We start from the raw sequence: 19,003 nt of genomic DNA, 5'->3' as shown, positions 1-19,003 counted from the left end.
GCAGGACTGCTGAGCTTAGATCTGAGCCGTTGGTTGTGGGATTGCTTAGCTCTGCTATCACTTACTGCTTATGCTGTTTGGCAATCAGGTAGTCCTGTTTGGTGGTTTCGCCAGGTTAACACCTCATCTCCAGGTATGTCTGATGCTGTCCTTGGCATGCCCTCCTGTACTCTCCATTGAATGTCCTAGAGAATCCCCTCTACACCCTCTCCAGTATAGTCATGTTCTTCTATAGTGTGATCACCAGAACTGCACACAATACTCCAGTTGTAGCCTAACCAACATTTTGTGTAGCTCCAACATAACCTGCCTGCTCTTATAACTTATGCTAAACTGATAACGGCAAGGATCCCCTATGCCTCTTTAACCCCTCTAATGACCTATCCTATTGCTTTCAAGGATCTGTGAACAAGCAATATTCCTGCACCTCCCCCTCCCCAAATGCACATACACAAAGCTGCCACCACACTCTCATGTGGTTGCATACCCAAGCTCAAACCTAAACTCGCCTTTGTTACCCGAGATTGCTCCCTGTTTGTCACCAAGAATTCAGGAGGCAAGGGTAGTGTGAATTGGCATGGTTGGAGGAATGGCAATGTGTGGGAAGTGTGTGAGGAGTGACAGCAAGAGGGCAGTGTTTTGTTTTGCTGCCGTTAGTTCAAATGGATGAAGTGACAGAACACCTCAGTTAGGTAGCGAGTGGATCCCTCCAAACTACTTCCAAAGGTGCTGGGATTGCTTCCTATTAGCATCTTAGTTCTCTGCACTCATTCCCTAGAACAAAAGTCCTGCATGTGTTTGTGCTTGCTCTCAAGGCACAAAAGCCAAGCCAGGAAATTTCAGGAATTCCACTACCTGTGTCGTCTGAACATCCAGCTCTTGATGCTGACCTGTTGACATCCTTTACCAATTGAAATGACCTCCAGTCTGAAATGAGTGAATTTTAGCTTCTCCCCACAGTTTTCGAAAACCATGAAGTGACAACCTGATGCTGTCAAATTCCTGCTGGCTCTGGTAGTGCACTTTATTGACCATAAACCCAACAGGATTAGCTGAGATCTATTTGTGGTCATGTGTCTGCCAGTTTAGACAGATCTTTCATAGAACATGAAAGAGGATTTGATATATAATGAATTGATTTTAAAGTAAAGCACTTTCACACCTTTTTGAATCAATATCTCTACCATTTAAGTGAATTGTAACTGTGAGGTCATATTGTTGCTTAATTTTTCAGTGCAAACAGAACCACAAGCAAACAACATCTTCCTTGAGAGATATTTTAAAGCCAGAGTACGAGTGAAGAGGAACCATCTTAGTACACTTGCTTGAAACCCTAGTCACAGCCAGTTACTTACACTTAAAGTAGTTGTTGCCATCGTTCCCCAAAATTCTGTTAGCTATGTATGGCCTGTTTTTAGGGGTGCATGGTCTTTCTAAACTTGACATATAGCTGGGCATCTTAAAGGGAATATTGCTTATGAACAACTTCTGTGTCCTTTGGCACATAACCTGGTTATTCCATTGCCTTGCAGTCAGGCAGAACAGAGGGAGCTGGTTGGTTTCTGCTTTTATGTCAGCAAAAACAGCGAAGTCCCACAAACAATAAATTAGGTAAATAACCTGATGATGTGTTTTTGTAGTATTGAAATGAATTGATGTTGAGAAGTTGGCCGATGTCCTCATTCCTTCCATTCAACAAAGTGATGTGATTCTCACAAGTATACAGGTTTGGTAGCTCAACCAAGAGCAGAACTTCTGACAGCACAGGACTCGAGTTGGTACACCATAGTGGCTTTGTTATTGGACTAGTGATCCAGTTTATCAGACTAATCTAGAAACCTTGAGTTCACCTCCCCATGAGCAACAATTAAATCAATGGAATAAAAAGCTTATGTTGGTAGTGATCACTGATAAAAGATTACTGCATTGACATAAAAACCCATCCAGTTCTCTGATGTTCTTTAGGGAAGGGAAGTTTCACCTCTGCCAGATCTGATTTATATGTGATTCCAATCTCCAAGCCCGTACGGCTGAGTATTAACCACCCTCTTAAATGGCTCAGTCAGCCACTCAGTTGTATTTGAAAGGTACCTTCCCAAACCATCTCAAGGACAGTTTGGATGGTAAGTCAATGCTGACCCTAATCCTCTGAACGAATCAGCAGAACGCTCTCAGTTCTGCGCTAGCGTCTGCCTAGATTATCTGCAGCAACCTTTTGGGATTCTGAGTCAACTGACTCAAGGAAGAGTGCTCCCAATGAGCAAAGCTGACACTTGTACAAAGCACAATATACCCCACTCCAATTTGTGAGTCAATAGTGATGATGAAAATAAAATAAACTATTTTAACAACTATGTTTCAAAATAAGTGATCTGTGAGACGTTGAATTTAGATGCACCAATACAAAGTCTTATGTACTGTCTGACTGAGAAAGGCCAGAAGTGAACTCATCTATTTCAACTCATTCCAACAAATGTCACTGTATAAATTGAATTTCTAGGACAGGAGAACCGGTCATAAATGTGTACTTGTGTTTGCACTGATTCTTACGACAGCAGCAGTTCGTTTTAACTCCGCAGTTTGCCTGTTCCCCATGAGGTCAGTTAGACTGTTGTTGATTACATATTTTCTCTCTCTTTATTTGTGCTCTGGGGATGTTTCCGTTGTATTTTCTTTTCGTGTTCAAATTGAATCTATTTGTTTAGACTCTGCATTCTAACTGCAATTTCTAGTGATTTCAGTTTTCTAGGTCAATCACAGAAGCTGCTCTTCAACCCAATTAACAAAGTAACTATGGAGTGGGATCACAGCATGTTCTAAACATCATAGCTCCTCATTTTTAAATTTTGATCCATTATTTGTATATTTATTTTCATTACAGGGACAAACCATTAATGCTCTGGCAATTGGAAGAACCTGCCAGCAGTGAAAATGTGCAAGTCTGATTCTGAATTTATTATTTCAAGATAGTTTTCAAATCTGGAGTTGCTAAGATTCTTAATCCCATCACATACTCCCAAAAACAAAACTGACCTTCACTTTGTCAGACACTTTGCTGCTTTCTCGTTTCATAAGGAAGATCAAACCTGCATTGAAGACACCATTATTGAAGCATCTTCGTAGTAAAATGATCATATCAATATGTTCAGTTGCCAACTCTGATTTGTATTATGATCATGTTTGTGCCCATCCAACATCTGTTAAACATAGGCATAGAGTTTCAAACTCTGGAGGCAGTTAAGATGGAAATTTGATTCTTCAAGATTGGCATACTGCAACCAGTAGATCCCACTCAGGGCAATTCAATTAAAATTCCTTTTTGCTATAAAGAGGAAAACATTGGCCTAAAACATTGGTGGTTCAAGAAGCCAGTTATAAAATTGCTGATTTAATTATAGTTGGTTTTGTCCTATCTATTTGCCACAGCCTTACTAGGTTCAGAGGTGTTTCCACACACATCTCCTGTTTACACTTGATGCACACAACAATGCTGTAAGACTTTCTGGTTGGGTATTTGGATCTAAGCTTATGCTTTGGAATAAGTAGAAATGCTGATATTCAAGTTGTATTATGGTATTCTTACAGTTTTAAATGATAAAGGATCACATAAGCTTAATCCAGTGTTTTTAATAAACAATCATTTAGTGTGGCTGTGCTCTGCAGGTTTGAAACTACCAATTTTAGAGTTGCACAGGGAGTCGTTTCAGCCTTGCTAAACAGTGAAGCCTAATCTTAAACTCAGCATGCTAGGGAGATGAAGATTAATTAGTAACACACTGGAACTGCTTTATTAAGGTACTGATTTGGGGATAAATAAACACGTTTCTAACCAGCTGTTTTGCTGTTGGCAGGTTGTTATGGCATTCAACCAGATTTGGTCAAACACGGTTGGACTTGCTCACGATGTACAGCCAATGCCTGGACAGCAGTAAGTGTTTCACATCACATACTGTACAACTGTTTTGAACATGAGGTCTGAATTGCTGAGGTTAACAGGTTATTTTGATGTGCCCAGGAAGGGTGGTAGAGGAAAGTGTGAGCTTGTATCTACAATTCTATCCCTGACAGGATATTCAACCTATTCTGCAAATTGGGATTTTCAAAAGAATGGGAACAAAAGTGAGTGTGTTGTAAAAGATTTAAACTTTCTTACCAGCCACTGACCGACCTAATCGATGCATTTGTTGAAAAACAGAACTTTATAGAATTAAATCGATTCTGTCAAGTGTAATTTAACAATTTCTTCATGTGCAGAACATTTATGAATAACTGAAAACTTCACATTTTCAATTGGATCCAATAGAAACTGCCAACGTCCCTGTTAAAAGAAAATAGTTGAAATTTTGTAGAAATTGTTTTGCAGTACATCCAGTATTGCCTTTCAGTGAATCTGTATAAAATGTCTTAATACCATTTAAGGACAGTTACAGGAATCAGATTGAAATGGTAACTTGTCACCTTCACAGCAAATTATATCAGGTTGAGTTATCACTCATTCATTTAAAAGGTGAGGGTTTTGCTGTCATAGCCAGCACATAGCCCAATTGTCCTACAACTGCTTATGTTTCTAGGACTATTCAGAGTCAATTGCAGTTGCTGTGAGTCTAGAATTACATATGGCTAAGAAGCCTTTAACATAACCACCATGCCATTGTTCCACTGTTTAAAGCTATGCAGTAATTTCTGGATTAGAATTTGAGATGGGACTTTTCAGATGACACTCAAATTCTAGTTCCACAAGTTATGAAATTGTTTTAATTTAGATTGCATGTTATTCAGAGGTATTACAACAGAAAACAGTTGAAAATAACTCAGCAGTTTAGACTGCATTTGTGTAGAGAGAAAGGAACAGGGTTAACATTTAAGGCCTATGACCTTTCATCAGAACTGGAATAACTCAGGGATAATTTTAGGTTTTGAGCAAAGAGTGATTGTGCCAATGAAATTCATGTTAGATATGTTGGAAGACAGGTGAGATTGAATCAGAATGTTTAGTCCTGCAGTCTTGAAGGGAATAGAGACTGGACAAGAAAATAATCAAAGGATGTCCGTGTGCAGGGACACCGCTAACTGAAAAGAAAAGAAACCAAAACAAAGAAAAAGGAACACACACAAAAAATGATAATGTGAAATTGTTGACCTCATCATTGAGTTTGAGAGGCTGTAAATTGTGTAATTGAAAGTTTAGAGGATGTGTTATTAATTTCAGTAAACAGTATATCAAAAATCAATATGTTAATGGATTTGGTAATGCAGAAAATAAATGTTCTTATTCCAAGAACTCCCTTCATCTCATTATTTCCCTCCAGTTGTTTGATGAGCAATGTTTAAAATTGAAAATAAGTTTTTTAGTAAAGTACATTTTATTAAGAATTACTCTATTAACCTTTGGTCTCTGAGAGTTAAGATGACAGATTTTGATGTTTGTAAAATAATTGACAAACTAAGATTTCTACCAAGGCTTCAGCATGATAGTATCTCTAATCTTCAAGAAGAAATTATTTTAAATTATCTTTGCATAAGTTGAGTGTTTTGCAAGCCTTTGAACTGAGTGGTAAAAAGCACAGAGATAACAAGGTGTGGAGCTGGATGAACACAGCAGGCCAAGCAGCAGCATAGGAGCAGGAAGGCTGACATTTCAAGGATCTAGGCCTGAAACATCAGCCTTCCTGCTCCTCTGATGCTGCTTGGCCTGCTGTGTTCATCCAGCTCTACACCTTGTTATCTCGAATTCTCCAGCATCTGCAGTTCCTATTATCTCTGGTAAAAAGCACAAATGATTTGCATTTATTAACACCTTTTTTAAAAAAAAAACAGTAAATAAATTGTTTTTCAAGTGTAATATTGTTGCATTTTAAAAATGTGGTAAATATTTTGCACATATCAAGTTGCCACAAACAGCAGTGGTAATGACTGGAGATTTTTTTCATAATGTTGAATGAGGGACAAATATTGACCAAGCCAAGTGCTACCTTCCTGTTGCCATTGCTTTGTTAGGTGGTAATTGTTTTGTGTTTAAAAGATGCATTCTAAGGAATTTTGGTAAATTTCTGCAGTGATTCTTGTACTGAGTAGTGGCAGTGGTAGGAATGGATGGTGTTGGATGTGATGCCATTCAAGCAGGCTGTTTCGTCCTGGGTGGTATCAAGCTTCTTAGATATTTGAGCTCCACTCATCCAGGCAAGTGGGGAGCATTCAGTCACACTTTTGACTATGACTTGTAGATGTTGGCCACGCTTTGGAGAGTCAGGCGTTGAGTTATTTGCTTCAGGATTTCCAGTATTTCAGATGGTTTTATAGCCACTGTGTACATGTGGCTGGTCCGGTTAAGTTCCTGGCCAGAGCAACACCCAAAATGTTCGTAGTATGGAAAATTCAAAAATTGTAATACCATTGAATGAGAAAGAAGGCAGTAAACCTTTTCTGATCGGACGTGATCACTGCCTTATTTTGTTTTTAATATATATTCATTCATGGGATGAGAGCATCGCTGGCTAGACCAGCATTTAGTCAGCCACCTCACTTGAGCATCTGGAGTTACTTGTCGGCCAGACCAGTAAGGATGGCAATTTCCTTTCTAAAGAATTTTCGTGAATTTAGGTTTTTTTTGACAATTGACAATGGGCTCATTGTCATCATGAGGCTCTTAATTCCAGATTTTTTACTTCATTGAATTCAAACTCCATTGTCTGCCATGGCAGGATTTGAACGTGGGTCCCGAGAACATTACCTGGGTCTCTAGATTAACAGTCGAGCGATAATACCACTAGGCCATAGCTTCTCCTCTTGTGTGGCATGAATATTATCTGGCACTTGTTATCCCAAATCTGAGTGGTGGTCAGGACTTGTTGGCTGTTTCATTTTCTGTGTTTTCGGTCCCATTCCCATTATTTATGATGCAGCAATACCCACTTCAGAGCTGCTTATAGAACAAATCAAGGTGTTTGGGCCCAGAGGGTTAACCTGAAGAACTCCTGCTGCACTGTGATTTTCCTTTGTGCTTGGTATGACTTCTGGTGAATAGGGTTTTCCCCCTTATTCACATTGATTTCAGTGTTAGCAGGGCTACTTACTCTCTCTACTTGAGGCTATACTTTGTCAAATGCTACCTTCCTGTCAATGGCTGTAACTTTCACTTCAACTTTTGAATTCATCTATTTTGTTGATGTTTGGATCAAGCTGTAATGAGCTCCTGAGTTGAGTGGTCCTTGCAGAACCCAAAATCAGCATCAGTGTAATTGATAAGTAAGTGCCACTCCGCAGTACTATTAATGATACCTTCCATCACTTTACCTCTGATTGAAAGTACAATGATGGAACAGATTGGATTTGTCCTGCTCTTTTATGGATGTTGTGTTGAAACAGCTTGGCTTGCAGCGGGGCTGGTTTTTGAACAGAAGCCTTCAGCATTGCAACCAAAGCCTTTGTTGTGTCCAGTATGTAAACAATTTCTTTCTAGTATGTGGAATGAATAGAATTGACTACACCCTGGATGCTAGGGAACCTCAGGAGGAAGCTGAAATGGATTGTCCACTTGGCACTTCTGGCTGAAGATAGTTGAAAACCCTTTAACTAAGGCCTTTTGAATTGGCGTTGCGATTCAGTATAATTGAATAAAATAAAACTAAGAACAGCGGATACTAGAGATCTAAAACAAGCAAAAACAAATTGTTGGAGAAACTCAACAGGTCTGGCAGCATCAGTTGAGAGAAAACAGTTAATGTTTTGAGACCAATGACCCTTCAGAACTGGTGACTGTCTGTCTTGGAGTTTACACATTCTCCCTGTGTCTGCGTGAATTTCCTCCGTGTGCTCTGGTTTCCTTCCACAGTCCAAAGATGTGTAGTTTAGGTGGATTGGCTGTGCTAAATTGCCCGTAGTTTTCGGGGATGTGTAGATTAAGTGGGTTATAGGGGAATGGGTCTGGGTGGGATGCTACTAGATTCAGTGTGGACTTGTTGGACCGAAGGGCCTGTTTCCACACTGTAGGGATTCTGTTATTGATTCTATGAGCATGTAGGCTGTGAGCCCCAGAACACGGCATGGGGAACAGGCCGGTACAGTGTGGACAGCGAACCACGGATGGGGAATTCCAAATCCCAGAGTAGTGCGAGGGTGGTGAATCCCAGTAAAACGCAACTTACCTTGTTGCTGCTGAGTGTCGGTCAGGAGCGGACTGGAGACTGGAGTGAAGCTGGACAATTGTTGGACTTGGAGCCTTGCGCCACGTGCTGAGCTGTTGCTGTTTGGTACTCTTATCGGACTGTAACGTAAATCTTTACCTTTCGGTCCTTTTTTTTAAAATCTCTAAGATTTGTGCCTCAGTACTTATACCTAAGATGGAGCCATTAAAAGGCAGCCATTGTAAAATCTTCTCACTGTACTTCAGTGCTGGAGTACATGTGACAATAAAGGATATTCTATTCTATTGATACATACCTTGAGAATGTTCTTTCTGGGAAGAAATGGGGAAGAATTGATGAGGATAGTACCTGTACATACATCCAGAAAGCAAGTTATGCCCATGACTGACTCCATGATCATGTCTAGAAGCAGTAAGGCATTAGACTGAAGATGAAAATTAAACATGACCAAGCTATTGTTCTTACCACATTGTATGGTACTGTATCTAGGGTCTGCTGTAGGCTCCACAGCAAAGCTGTAGAATGCTTCCACCATACATATCTAATGCACAGCATAAGAATTTGACAACGTGGTCAAATCACAAACAACAAACTCCATTGTGTTGGTTTCTTGTCGACACAACATTGTGGGCTGAAGGGCCTGTTCTGTGCTGTACTGTTCTATGTTCTATGCTCTAACAGAGTAGAGACTGAAACTTCAACTTAGATGGGCAGGCCGTGTATCTTGTGGGGATGATTACAGAATCTCTAAGCAGATCTTCTATGGGGAAATGACATACGACATCATGGTGGTCAGTAGAAATAATACAAGGTGACATTTAAAAGCCTTAAAATGTTCTGTATTGCAAACCATCTCTCTTGGGAAGACACTTCAGCCAACCAGCCCATATGGAGGCAAGCTCTGAAATCTGTTCTTCGAGGACCAGTTATGCCAAACTCGCAGCATCAACTATGTACCAAGGAAGGCCAGAGATGCCACAGCTGTAAAAGTATCCCCTAACACCAGCAATGACAGTATGAACTGCCCCTTCTGTGGAGGCCCACACCAATACTGGATCGGGCTCTTCAGTCATGAGATGACCTCGAGAATAGTTAGAATTCACTTGCAGCTTGGATATACTTGGATAACTAGGCATCCATGATCATTCTGATGTTACAGCCTCACTAGGTTGATAATTCATTTCTAATTATGCCTGATGCTGCTGATGAGCATGAGGTTATGGACTGAATATGATTCTCCAATTGCTAATGATGCACCATGCCTCATGGATCCTGAATTTTAAGATGCTAAAATCTGCCGTATTCAGTGTGGTAGTAATACTGAACTCTATATGGATTGTATACTCAGAGTTAAGCCAGGACTTGGTCACTGCAAAGACTGCAGTGTCAATCCTACCAATACTGTCATCTACCTGTGGTAGACTGATGAGAACAAAATGAAGACTTTTCCCTTTCCTTACATTCAGCATATATAAGTAGAAAGTCCCTTACACAGTTTAGAATGCTTTTAGGGCCATCGCCCATGCAAAACTAAACCTGTAATGATGGAACAAATCTGGAGAAAAGACAAGTCTTGTCTAGGCGCGCACGTTACGGGATATTCCACCCCCCCCACCCCCGGTCAAGCAAATAGGTAACTTCTGAAGGACATAACTGGTCAGAAGCAGTGCTACTGAACCAATCTTGTTACATAATGACATTCCCTATCAGAATACATTTTGTGTACTTGCTGCCTTAGCACCTCTTCGAAATGCACTTTGATGTGGAGCCATGATTAATGGAAGCAGGGCTCCGTTAGCTAGCGTGGACTGCAGTTCTCCTTGCCCCTGTTTTGCCTGATGCATTGAGACTTAGTGGGGTCCAGGGTTACTGTTCAGAGCACCCAGGGCCACTCCATTCCACTTGTATATTGGTGTGTCAACTCTAGCTCTGCTGTCCCAGTGGAATAGGATGCACAAAGCATTAAGTGATAAAGGAGCCTAGGCCTTTGGCTGCAGGACATGATTCTCCAACTTCTGTTTATGTCAGGCATTTGCTTGGCTAGTCTGTTCGATAGCTTTCCCAGTATTGCCACCAATTCCCACATATTAGTGAAGTGGACTTCACCAGATCAACAGGGCATGATGTGATTTTTGTCATATCCAGTGCCAGTGTCGATGATGAGTGGTTCATCTGCTTTTATTCTTGACAGACTTTATGTAGCGTTTGTTACAACAAAGTGATTTTCTGAACTATTCGAGGAGCTAGGTAATAGTAAAGCCCATTGCTGTGGGTCTGGAGTCACATGTAAACCAGACAATACAAGGATTGTAGTTTTCCTTCGTCAAAGAAGAACGTTAAACTATGAAAATATGTTCATTTTGCAGCCTAAAACTAATTTTAAGAATCCAACCTCCTCTTCTGGAGTAGTTTGGCTTATCGGAAGTGTTCATTAGCAATAATAAATTTCATTTTCTCATTGAGAAGACAAATGTCAGTTCTAAAGATACAAAATGTGTCTATGAGTCACTGCCAAATTAAATACTTGAATAACTACGACTATAAGTTTAGTACACAGCAATGAGTCAAGAAAAGACAGCCGTTCCAGAAGTTTTTTTAATCCCCACTCTGTGTATCCAATAATCCGAGAACAAAAATTCCTTTAAATTCTGTTAGCTTGTTATGGAAGGCTGACTGAAAATGAGGTGTGATTTCTCCCCTTTGAAACTTGCACATAAAGCCAAACATTAAGTATTTTTTCTAATTGAAATTATATTTTTCAGGTTTTTCCCTTAGCGGCATAAAGATGGCCATTCATTCTGTTGTTCCTTGCACTCTATTTCAAAGAGCTAACTAACCATTTAGTGCAATTCCTTTGCTCTTCCCCAACCATTTTGAAGACCTTCCCACTTCAAATGTATAACCAATTCTTTTTTAAAGTTATTATTAGATCTGTTTCCACCACCTTTTTAACCAGCATATTGCATGTCTTCGCAGCTGGATATGTGAAAGTATTGCTCTTTGGGCTGCCTCAGGTGTTTTTTGTCAAAGGAGAGGTCCAAGAGGGCTGAAGAGCAGCTAAGGTAGTAACATTATTCAGGAAGGGTAGCTAGGATAAACCAGGGAACTTTATACCAGTATATTTAACATCAATGATAGGGCGACTTCTGGTAAAAGTACCAAGGGATTAAATTGATCTCCTCTTGGAGAGACATGGATCAATCAAGGGTCATCATAATAGCTTTGTCAGGCAGAGATCATGTCTGATAAACTTGATTGAGTTTTTGAAGAGGTGATGGGGTGCTTAGGTGAAGATGGTGCAGTTGATGTATTCTTCATGGACTTCAGGAAGGCTTTCAGTGAAATGTTGCATGCAGACTGGTCCAAAAATTGGATCTAAAATTGGTTTTGTGGAAGAGGCCAAGGGTACTGGTTTTATGTTGTTTTTGTGCCTGGAAACCTCTGTTCAATGGCATACTACTAGGTTCAATGCTCAGTCACTTACTGTTTGTAGTATATATTGCTAATCTAGACATGAATGTGGGAGGTTTGATTACTTAAGTGTGCACATTCTCCCCGTGTCTGCGTGGGTTTCCTCCAGGTGCTCCGGTTTCCTCCCACAGTCCAAAGATGTGCAGGCTAGGTAGATCGGCCATGCAAAATTGCCCATAGTGTTCAGGGGTGAGTGGGTTATAGGGTTATAGGGTGATGGGAATGGGTCTGGGTGGGATGCTTCAAAGGGCGGTGTGGACTTGTTGGGCCAAAGGGCCTGTTTCCACACTGCAGGGACTCTATCTCACCGGTAGATAACACAAAGTGGAGGTGGATGAACACAGCAGGCCAAGCAGCATCTCAGGAGCACAAAAGCTGACATTTTGGGCCTAGACCCTTCATCAGAGCTCTCTGAAGGAGGGTCTAGGCCCATGTGGCATGAAAATTTTGGTGTAATAAATAGGCGAGAGGATGTGAGGGGCTGATCAGATGGTCAGAACAGTAATAAATTGAGTGTAATCTTGAAAACTGAGAGGTGATGCACTTTATGTACTCCCCTGCCATGTGAGATCTACCAATGAATGTTGGAACACTACAAAAAGCTGAGAATTAGAGGGACCTTGCTGCTTCTCTCCATAAAACCCTCGAAGGCAACACGGCTGGTGAAGAGGGCAGTTAAAGTACATGGGCAACTTGCCCTTATTAGTTAAGGCATTGAGTACAAGTGGAGTGAGTTGCATAAGACCTCGTTTAGGCAACAGCTGGAGTACAGCACTCAGTTCCGGTCACCATGCTATAGGTGAGATATCAGTGATAATGGGAACTGCAGATGCTGGAGAATCCAAGATAACACAAAGTGGAGGTGGATGAACACAGCAGGCCAAGCAGCATCTCAAGAATACAGAAGCTGACGTTTTGGGCCTAGACCCTCCTTCAGAGAGCTCTGATGAAGGGTCTAGGCCCGAAACGTCAGCTTTTGTGCTCCTGAGATGCTGCTTGGCCTGCTGTGTTCATCCACCTCCACTTTGTGTATTCTACAGGTGAGATAGAGTCCCTGCAGTGTGGAAACAGGCCCTTTGGCCCAACAAGTCCACACCGCCCTTTGAAGCATCCCACCCAGACCCATTCCCATCACCCTATAACCCTATAACCCACTCACCCCTGAACACTATGGGCAATTTTGCATGGCCGATCTACCTAGCCTGCACATCTTTGGACTGTGGGAGGAAACCGGAGCACCTGGAGGAAACCCACGCAGACACAGGGAGAATGTGCAAACTCCACACGGACAGTCACCCGAGGCTGGAATTGAACCCAGGTCCCTGGCACTGTGAGGCTGCAAGGTTAAGCACTCAGCCACCGTGCCGCCCTTAAAAGTTTGCACAGTCTCCGTTCCGAGTACTGGGAAAAGCATCAGTTTTTTTTCCCCAATACTCGTGCCAATGCCCCATCCAAAACCTACATCTCACATGATAGTCTGTCAGCCACATATAATTTAGTGCTCTCATGTTCCCTCTGCCTATTGATATATGGCTCAGGAAATAATTTAGATTATCATCTTTGAGATTCTGCCATTCAGTTTGCTGCTTAGCACCTTGCACTGTCCTAACGGAGCCTGTTTCTTAACACGATCTATAACAGATCATGCCAATGGATCCTTCCCCTCCCACCCCAAGTTCCTGGCAATCCTGACATGAGATGGGCAACATAACCTTCTCGACTCTGACCCTGAGTTGAACTTCCTGTAGTTGAAGTTCCTGCTACAGATATATTTTACTTGGATTTCATCTGGGTCTAGAGGCTACCGTGTTCCTCAGCTGTAACACAATGCCTCTTTCCCCCCAGTTGCCGGTGTGCTAATTCATGAAATGTAATTTTGTTAATTTAATTAATTATCTAAATTGAACTGCTTCTTTTAACCATGATATTGCTGTATTATTAAATATCGATACCACTTGCAATTGAATGTTATATACTCCTTCATTAAACAAATAATTGTCTTGGATAACTATATTGAAATGTTACTGCTTTCTACTTACAGACCTTCCCTAAGTCTTGGCTCCTTAACTAGGCTATTTACATACAAAGAACCCTATAATAAGCACATAACTTACCAGACTTCTGTGATGTTTTTCATTTTTCTTCAAACTGAGCACACACTGGATCAAAGCATCTGAGCTTGTCTGCTTCAATTAGGTTAGGAAAAGCAAAGGTACACTTTCTTCTCTCACCACACTGAGCTTGTACATTTTTCAAGCTCCCAAGTTCCACTCTGTACCAGCTGAGCTCAATGTACAAACCGTAAGTGCCAGTTTATTTAATTTTAAATGAAATGTTTGACCATTTCGTTTCATTGTTTTAGGTTCTGTCATGTGAATTCAGATTAAGGTCTGCCTGTTATTATTTAATTTCCATTTCTTAACCTCAAATTTTGTTTATTTCAGGATTGTTGTTTGTGCAATTTGAGAGGCGGCGCACTGAAAAGCACCACAGATAAAAGGTAAAGTAATACTTGTTGTTTGAGACATACTTTGAAATACCCCTAGAATTTTTGACTAAACAATACGTGGATCAGTGATAGACAGGACTGTCACTTGATAGTAAAACTTCTAAATTGTAACAACCTTGTTCAATCAACCTTGACTAATTAGGTCATAGTTTGCGTTCATTGTGTTATTTTCTTGTGATTATAGAATGTCAACAGTGCAGAAGGAGACTGTTCAGCCCAAGGCTTCTGTGCCAGTTCTCTGCAAGAGCAATGTACCTGATTCCAATCCCTAATCTTTAAGAAATTGTTTACACTCAAACAGCCTGTTACTGCTCCACTGAGCTGTCAAGCTGAGAATGAAATTGATCTGTACAGAATAATGGGGTGCATTTCTGGAGTCAATCTTTCTTGTCCCAGAGGGTGAGCCACCCCATAGAAGACACTCTTGGATAAATTCATCCTGTGAAGTTGAAGTGAAACTGTTCTTTACCTTGGTTCCATAATCCTTATACCCTTGATACCCTTAATAAATGGAAATCTATCTGTCTCTATTTTTCTGAGCAAGAGTTTGTCTTCCCACTTTTGCTGGTGTTGTATATTTTATGATGTTAAAGATGCTATATAAATACAAATTGTCATTGTTGAAATGTACCTGGACAACAGCCCTTAATGACTGTACACTAATTTCAAGTTCGTGCTCTATTGTTCTGAACTCCCCCCACAGAGGAAACAAGTTCTGTGTACCTACCTTATCAAACTCGTGTATCAAATTAAAACACCTCAGTTAGATCATCCCTTAATATTCTTATTCAAGGGAATACAAACCTTGCTTACATAACCTGCCCTCACAATCTAGCCCTTTCACTTCACTACTGTTCTCTTGAATCTGTGCTGCACCTTGCCTGTGGCTGATTTATCTCTCCTGAGGTTTATGAAGCCTCAGAACCTTTTAGGATCACTTTATTCAGTGTCTAATGAGAAGCCACATGTCTTCATTCTTATATTGTAATGCCATAATAGCCTATCTGTTTTAATACATTTGTGGGATGTGACATTTTGAGCAAAGCCAACTGTTATTGCCCGTTCTAATTGCCTTTGAGAATTAAGGTGGAGGTGGTGATCTGTCTTTTTGAATGGCTGCAGTTTGAGTAATACAAAACGGGCCTTGCTACTTGATTGTTAAGTACTAGTAGTTAAGCCTTGCAGACGTCTGCGATCAGTCCTGTAATTTCTAATTGACAGTTAACATTGGAGTTTCCAATTAACAGATGCTAACATGGTTTAAGTGGTCCAAAGACAAATATTCAATTATTTGTAACTTACACAATTAGTGCAGGGTGTGGGTGTTATTTGTTGTCAAATCCAATGCCTTTGTAATTTGTTGCTTGAACTTACCAATCTGTTTAGATGGGTCCATGTGATCTGTGCAATAGCAGTCCCAGAGGTGAAGTTTTTGAACGTGTTGGAACGGAATCCAGTTGATGTCTCTGGGATTCCAGAACAAAGACGCAAATTGGTAAGTGCTGCAGGGATCATCACCAATTCTGTTATTCTTCCTGGTTCCTTTAAAGTAAGGGACGTAAAGCGAATATGCTAGTTATATAAAAGAAAGGGACACTTTGAACTTCTAATTTTGTTGGCTACATGGTCAGACTTTCCACATTTGCCTGTTTTTGCTGCTCATATTTGTGTATGCCAATCATATAGCCTACACTTAAGGAAGAATTATTCCAACTATCTTCACCACCTCTCAAAACAACTCAAACCAAAAAAAGTATAAGACTTGGTATCTGCTGATCCCACTGAAGTTGGAGACAATATAATTAGCCTGTGTCATTAGGCTTCTAATGACTAATCAGCATAATTCCTGCTCCTAGCTATAAAGCAGTGAACTCTATTCATAAGTGCTGACATTTCAGTGAAATGCACCTCGGCGTGGTTTACTCAATGGTTAAACAATCTACTTACAATGACTAAGATAACAAGATGTTGAGCTGGATAAACATAGCAGGCCAAGCAGCATCAAAGAAAGCTGACGTTTCGGGCCTGGACCGTTCTTCAAAAGCAGTCATTTTTGTGAAGAAGGGTCCAGACCCGTAATGTCAGCGTTCCTGCTCCTCTGATGCTGCTTGGCCTGTCGTGTTTATCCCATCCTACGCCTCGTTAACTCAGATTCTCTAGTATCGGCAGTACCTACTGTCTCTAACTACAATGACTGATCTGAATAATGACAATTTGGACATGCACTATTGGAAGGAAAACGGAACTTTAAAAAAAATGTTCTCATAAATTTAGTGAGGAGCTGTTTGATTGACAAAACTAGTTGTTTAAGTGGAGAGAATATGTGTGCACAATATAACTCGAGCCATTACTAACATTCCTACTCTAGGCCTGGTCCTAATCAGGTACTGGTATATTTCCACCCCAACCTGAGGTGAAAAAGAGTACCTGGCGAGCACAGTCTTGCTGCATGAATTCATTGTATCTGCTCCCTGGTGATAGTTTGCTGATAAAAATTTATTAAATTAGACACAGTTTGGCCTTTTCCAGCCTTCCTAGGCCCAGAGTTCGTAAGTACTGGCCTCTATGATATTCCAGGGTGTATCAGTATTTATTGGAGTTCGTGACTTAGTGTCTCTTTTTGTAAGAAATACCTAGAAATCAGAATGGCAAAAACAAAGGGTTAAACTCCCCTGGAAATGTGTCCTATAGAAATGATCTACACAGAAAAGCTCAAAAAATCATAACTATAAGTTTACGTGGTATTACCATCTCAGCACTTCATTGGCAACTTTGCCAATTCTTTTCACTGGTATTATCTTCTATGGCGAGGTGATAACTTAGTGGTATTATTGTTAGACTGTTAGTTTAGAGATCCAGGTAATGTTCTGGGGACCTGGGTTTGATCCCACCTATGGCACATGGTGGAATTTGAATTCAATAAAAACCTGGAATTAAAAGTCTGGTGATAACCAGGAAAGCATTATTAATTATGAGATAACAAGGTATAGAGCTGGATGAATACAGCAGGCCATCAGCATTAGAGGAGCAGGAACGCTGACATTTCAGGCCTGGACCCCCTTGCTGTGTTCATCCAGCTCTACACCTTGTTATCTCAGATTCTCCAACATCTACAGTTCCTACTGTCTCTGAAGCATTACTAACTGTCAGGAAAACTCACCTTGTTTACTAATATCCTTTAAAGAAGGAAACTGCCTCCTTCTCTGATCTGGTCTGCATGTGATTCCACACACATGGCAATGTGGTTGACTCCCTGCCAGCAATGCCCACATCCTTTCAATGAACAAAGAGGAGAAACTTTTTCCCCTGTTACTTGAAAATTGGACAGAGTCATACAACACGGAAACAAATCTTCGGCCCAACTCGTCCATACCAACCAGGTTTTCTGCATTGGCTCGTATTCCTCTATGTTTCCCATCCATGTACCAATCCAAATGTCTTTTAAATATTCATACACGCACCACCCTCTGTGTGGAAAAAGTCACCCCTCAGGCCCCTTTTAAATCTTTTTTCCTCTCATATTAAACGTATGCCCTGTAGTTTTGGACACCCCTACCCCAGGGAAACGACCGTTGCTATTCACCTTATCTGTGGCCCTTGTGATTTTATGAACCTCTAAATGGTCACCCCTCAGCCTGTTATGCTCTTGGGAAAAAATCTCCCAGTCTATCTAGCTAATAAAATGTGAGGCTGGATGAACACAGCAGGCCAAGCAGCATCTCAGGAGCACAAAAGCTGACGTTTCGAGCCTAGACCCTTCATCAGAGAAGGGGATGGGGAGAGGGAACTGGAATAAATAGGGAGAGAGGGGGAAGCGGACCGAAGATGGAGAGTAAAGAAGATAGGTGGAGAGGAGAGTATAGGTGGGGAGGTAGGGAGGGGATAGGTCAGTCCAGGGAAGACGGACAGGTCAAGGAGGTGGGATGAGGTTAGTAGGTAGCTGGGGGTGCTGCTTGGGGTGGGAGGAAGGGATGGGTGAGAGGAAGAACCGGTTAGGGAGGCAGAGACAGGTTGGACTGGTTTTGGGATGCACTGGGTGGGGGGGAAGAGCTGGGCTGGTTGTGTGGTACAGTGGGGGGAGGGGACAAACTGGGCTGGTTTAGGGATGCAGTAGGGGAAGGGGAGATTTTGAAACTGGTGAAGTCCACATTGATACCATTAGGCTGCAGGGTTCCCAGGCGGAATATGAGTTGCTGTTCCTGCAACCTTCGGGTGGCATCATTGTGGCAGTGCAGGAGGCCCATGATGGACATGTCATCTAGAGAATGGGAGGGGGAGTGGAAATGGTTTGCGACTGGGAGGTGCAGTTGTTTGTTGCGAACTGAGCGGAGGTGTTCTGCAAAGCGGTCCCCAAGCCTCCGCTTGGTTTCCCCAATGTGGAGGAAGCCGCACCGGGTACAGTGGATGCAGTAGACCACATTGGCAGATGTGCAGGTGAACCTCTGCTTAATGTGGAATGTCATCTTGGGGCCTGGGATGGGGGTGAGGGAGGAGGTGTGGGGACAAGTGTAGCATTTCCTGTGGTTGCAGGGGAAGGTGCCGGGTGTGGTGGGGTTGGAGGGCAGTGTGGAGCGAACAAGGGAGTCACGGAGAGAGTGGTCTCTCCGGAAAGCTGACAGGGGAGGGGATGGAAAAATGTCTTGGGTGGTGGGGTCGGATTGTAAATGGCGGAAGTGTCGGAGGATAATGCGTTGTATCCGGAGGTTGGTGGGGTGGTGTGTGAGAACGAGGGGGATCCTCTTGGAGCGGTTGTGGCGGGGGCGTGGTGTGAGGAATGTGTTGCGGGAAATACGGGAGACGCGGTCAAGGGCGTTCTCGATCACTGTGGGGGGGAAAGTTGCGGTCCTTAAAGAACTTGGACATCTGTGATGTGCGGGAG

General features: G+C 41.8%; 1 protein-coding gene across 3 annotated transcripts in view; it reads left to right on the top strand.

Moving 5' to 3' along the window:
* kdm4b (lysine (K)-specific demethylase 4B) overlaps positions 1–19,003 on the top strand; it is a 453,216-nt gene that overhangs the window by 378,132 nt on the left and 56,081 nt on the right. For all 3 annotated transcript variants that reach the window (XM_048559767.2, XM_059638447.1, XM_059638448.1), the window contains exons 15-17: positions 3,852–3,928; positions 14,060–14,115; positions 15,511–15,619. In XM_048559767.2, coding sequence (XP_048415724.1) covers positions 3,852–3,928; positions 14,060–14,115; positions 15,511–15,619 — 242 coding nt within the window. The remainder of the gene's footprint in view (positions 1–3,851; positions 3,929–14,059; positions 14,116–15,510; positions 15,620–19,003) is intronic.

This window comes from Stegostoma tigrinum, chromosome 30, assembly GCF_030684315.1.
Source record: "Stegostoma tigrinum isolate sSteTig4 chromosome 30, sSteTig4.hap1, whole genome shotgun sequence".
NCBI lineage: Eukaryota > Metazoa > Chordata > Chondrichthyes > Orectolobiformes > Stegostomatidae > Stegostoma > Stegostoma tigrinum.
The sequence above is the reverse complement of the archived record's forward strand: the minus strand, read 5'-3'. Positions and strand labels throughout refer to the sequence as shown.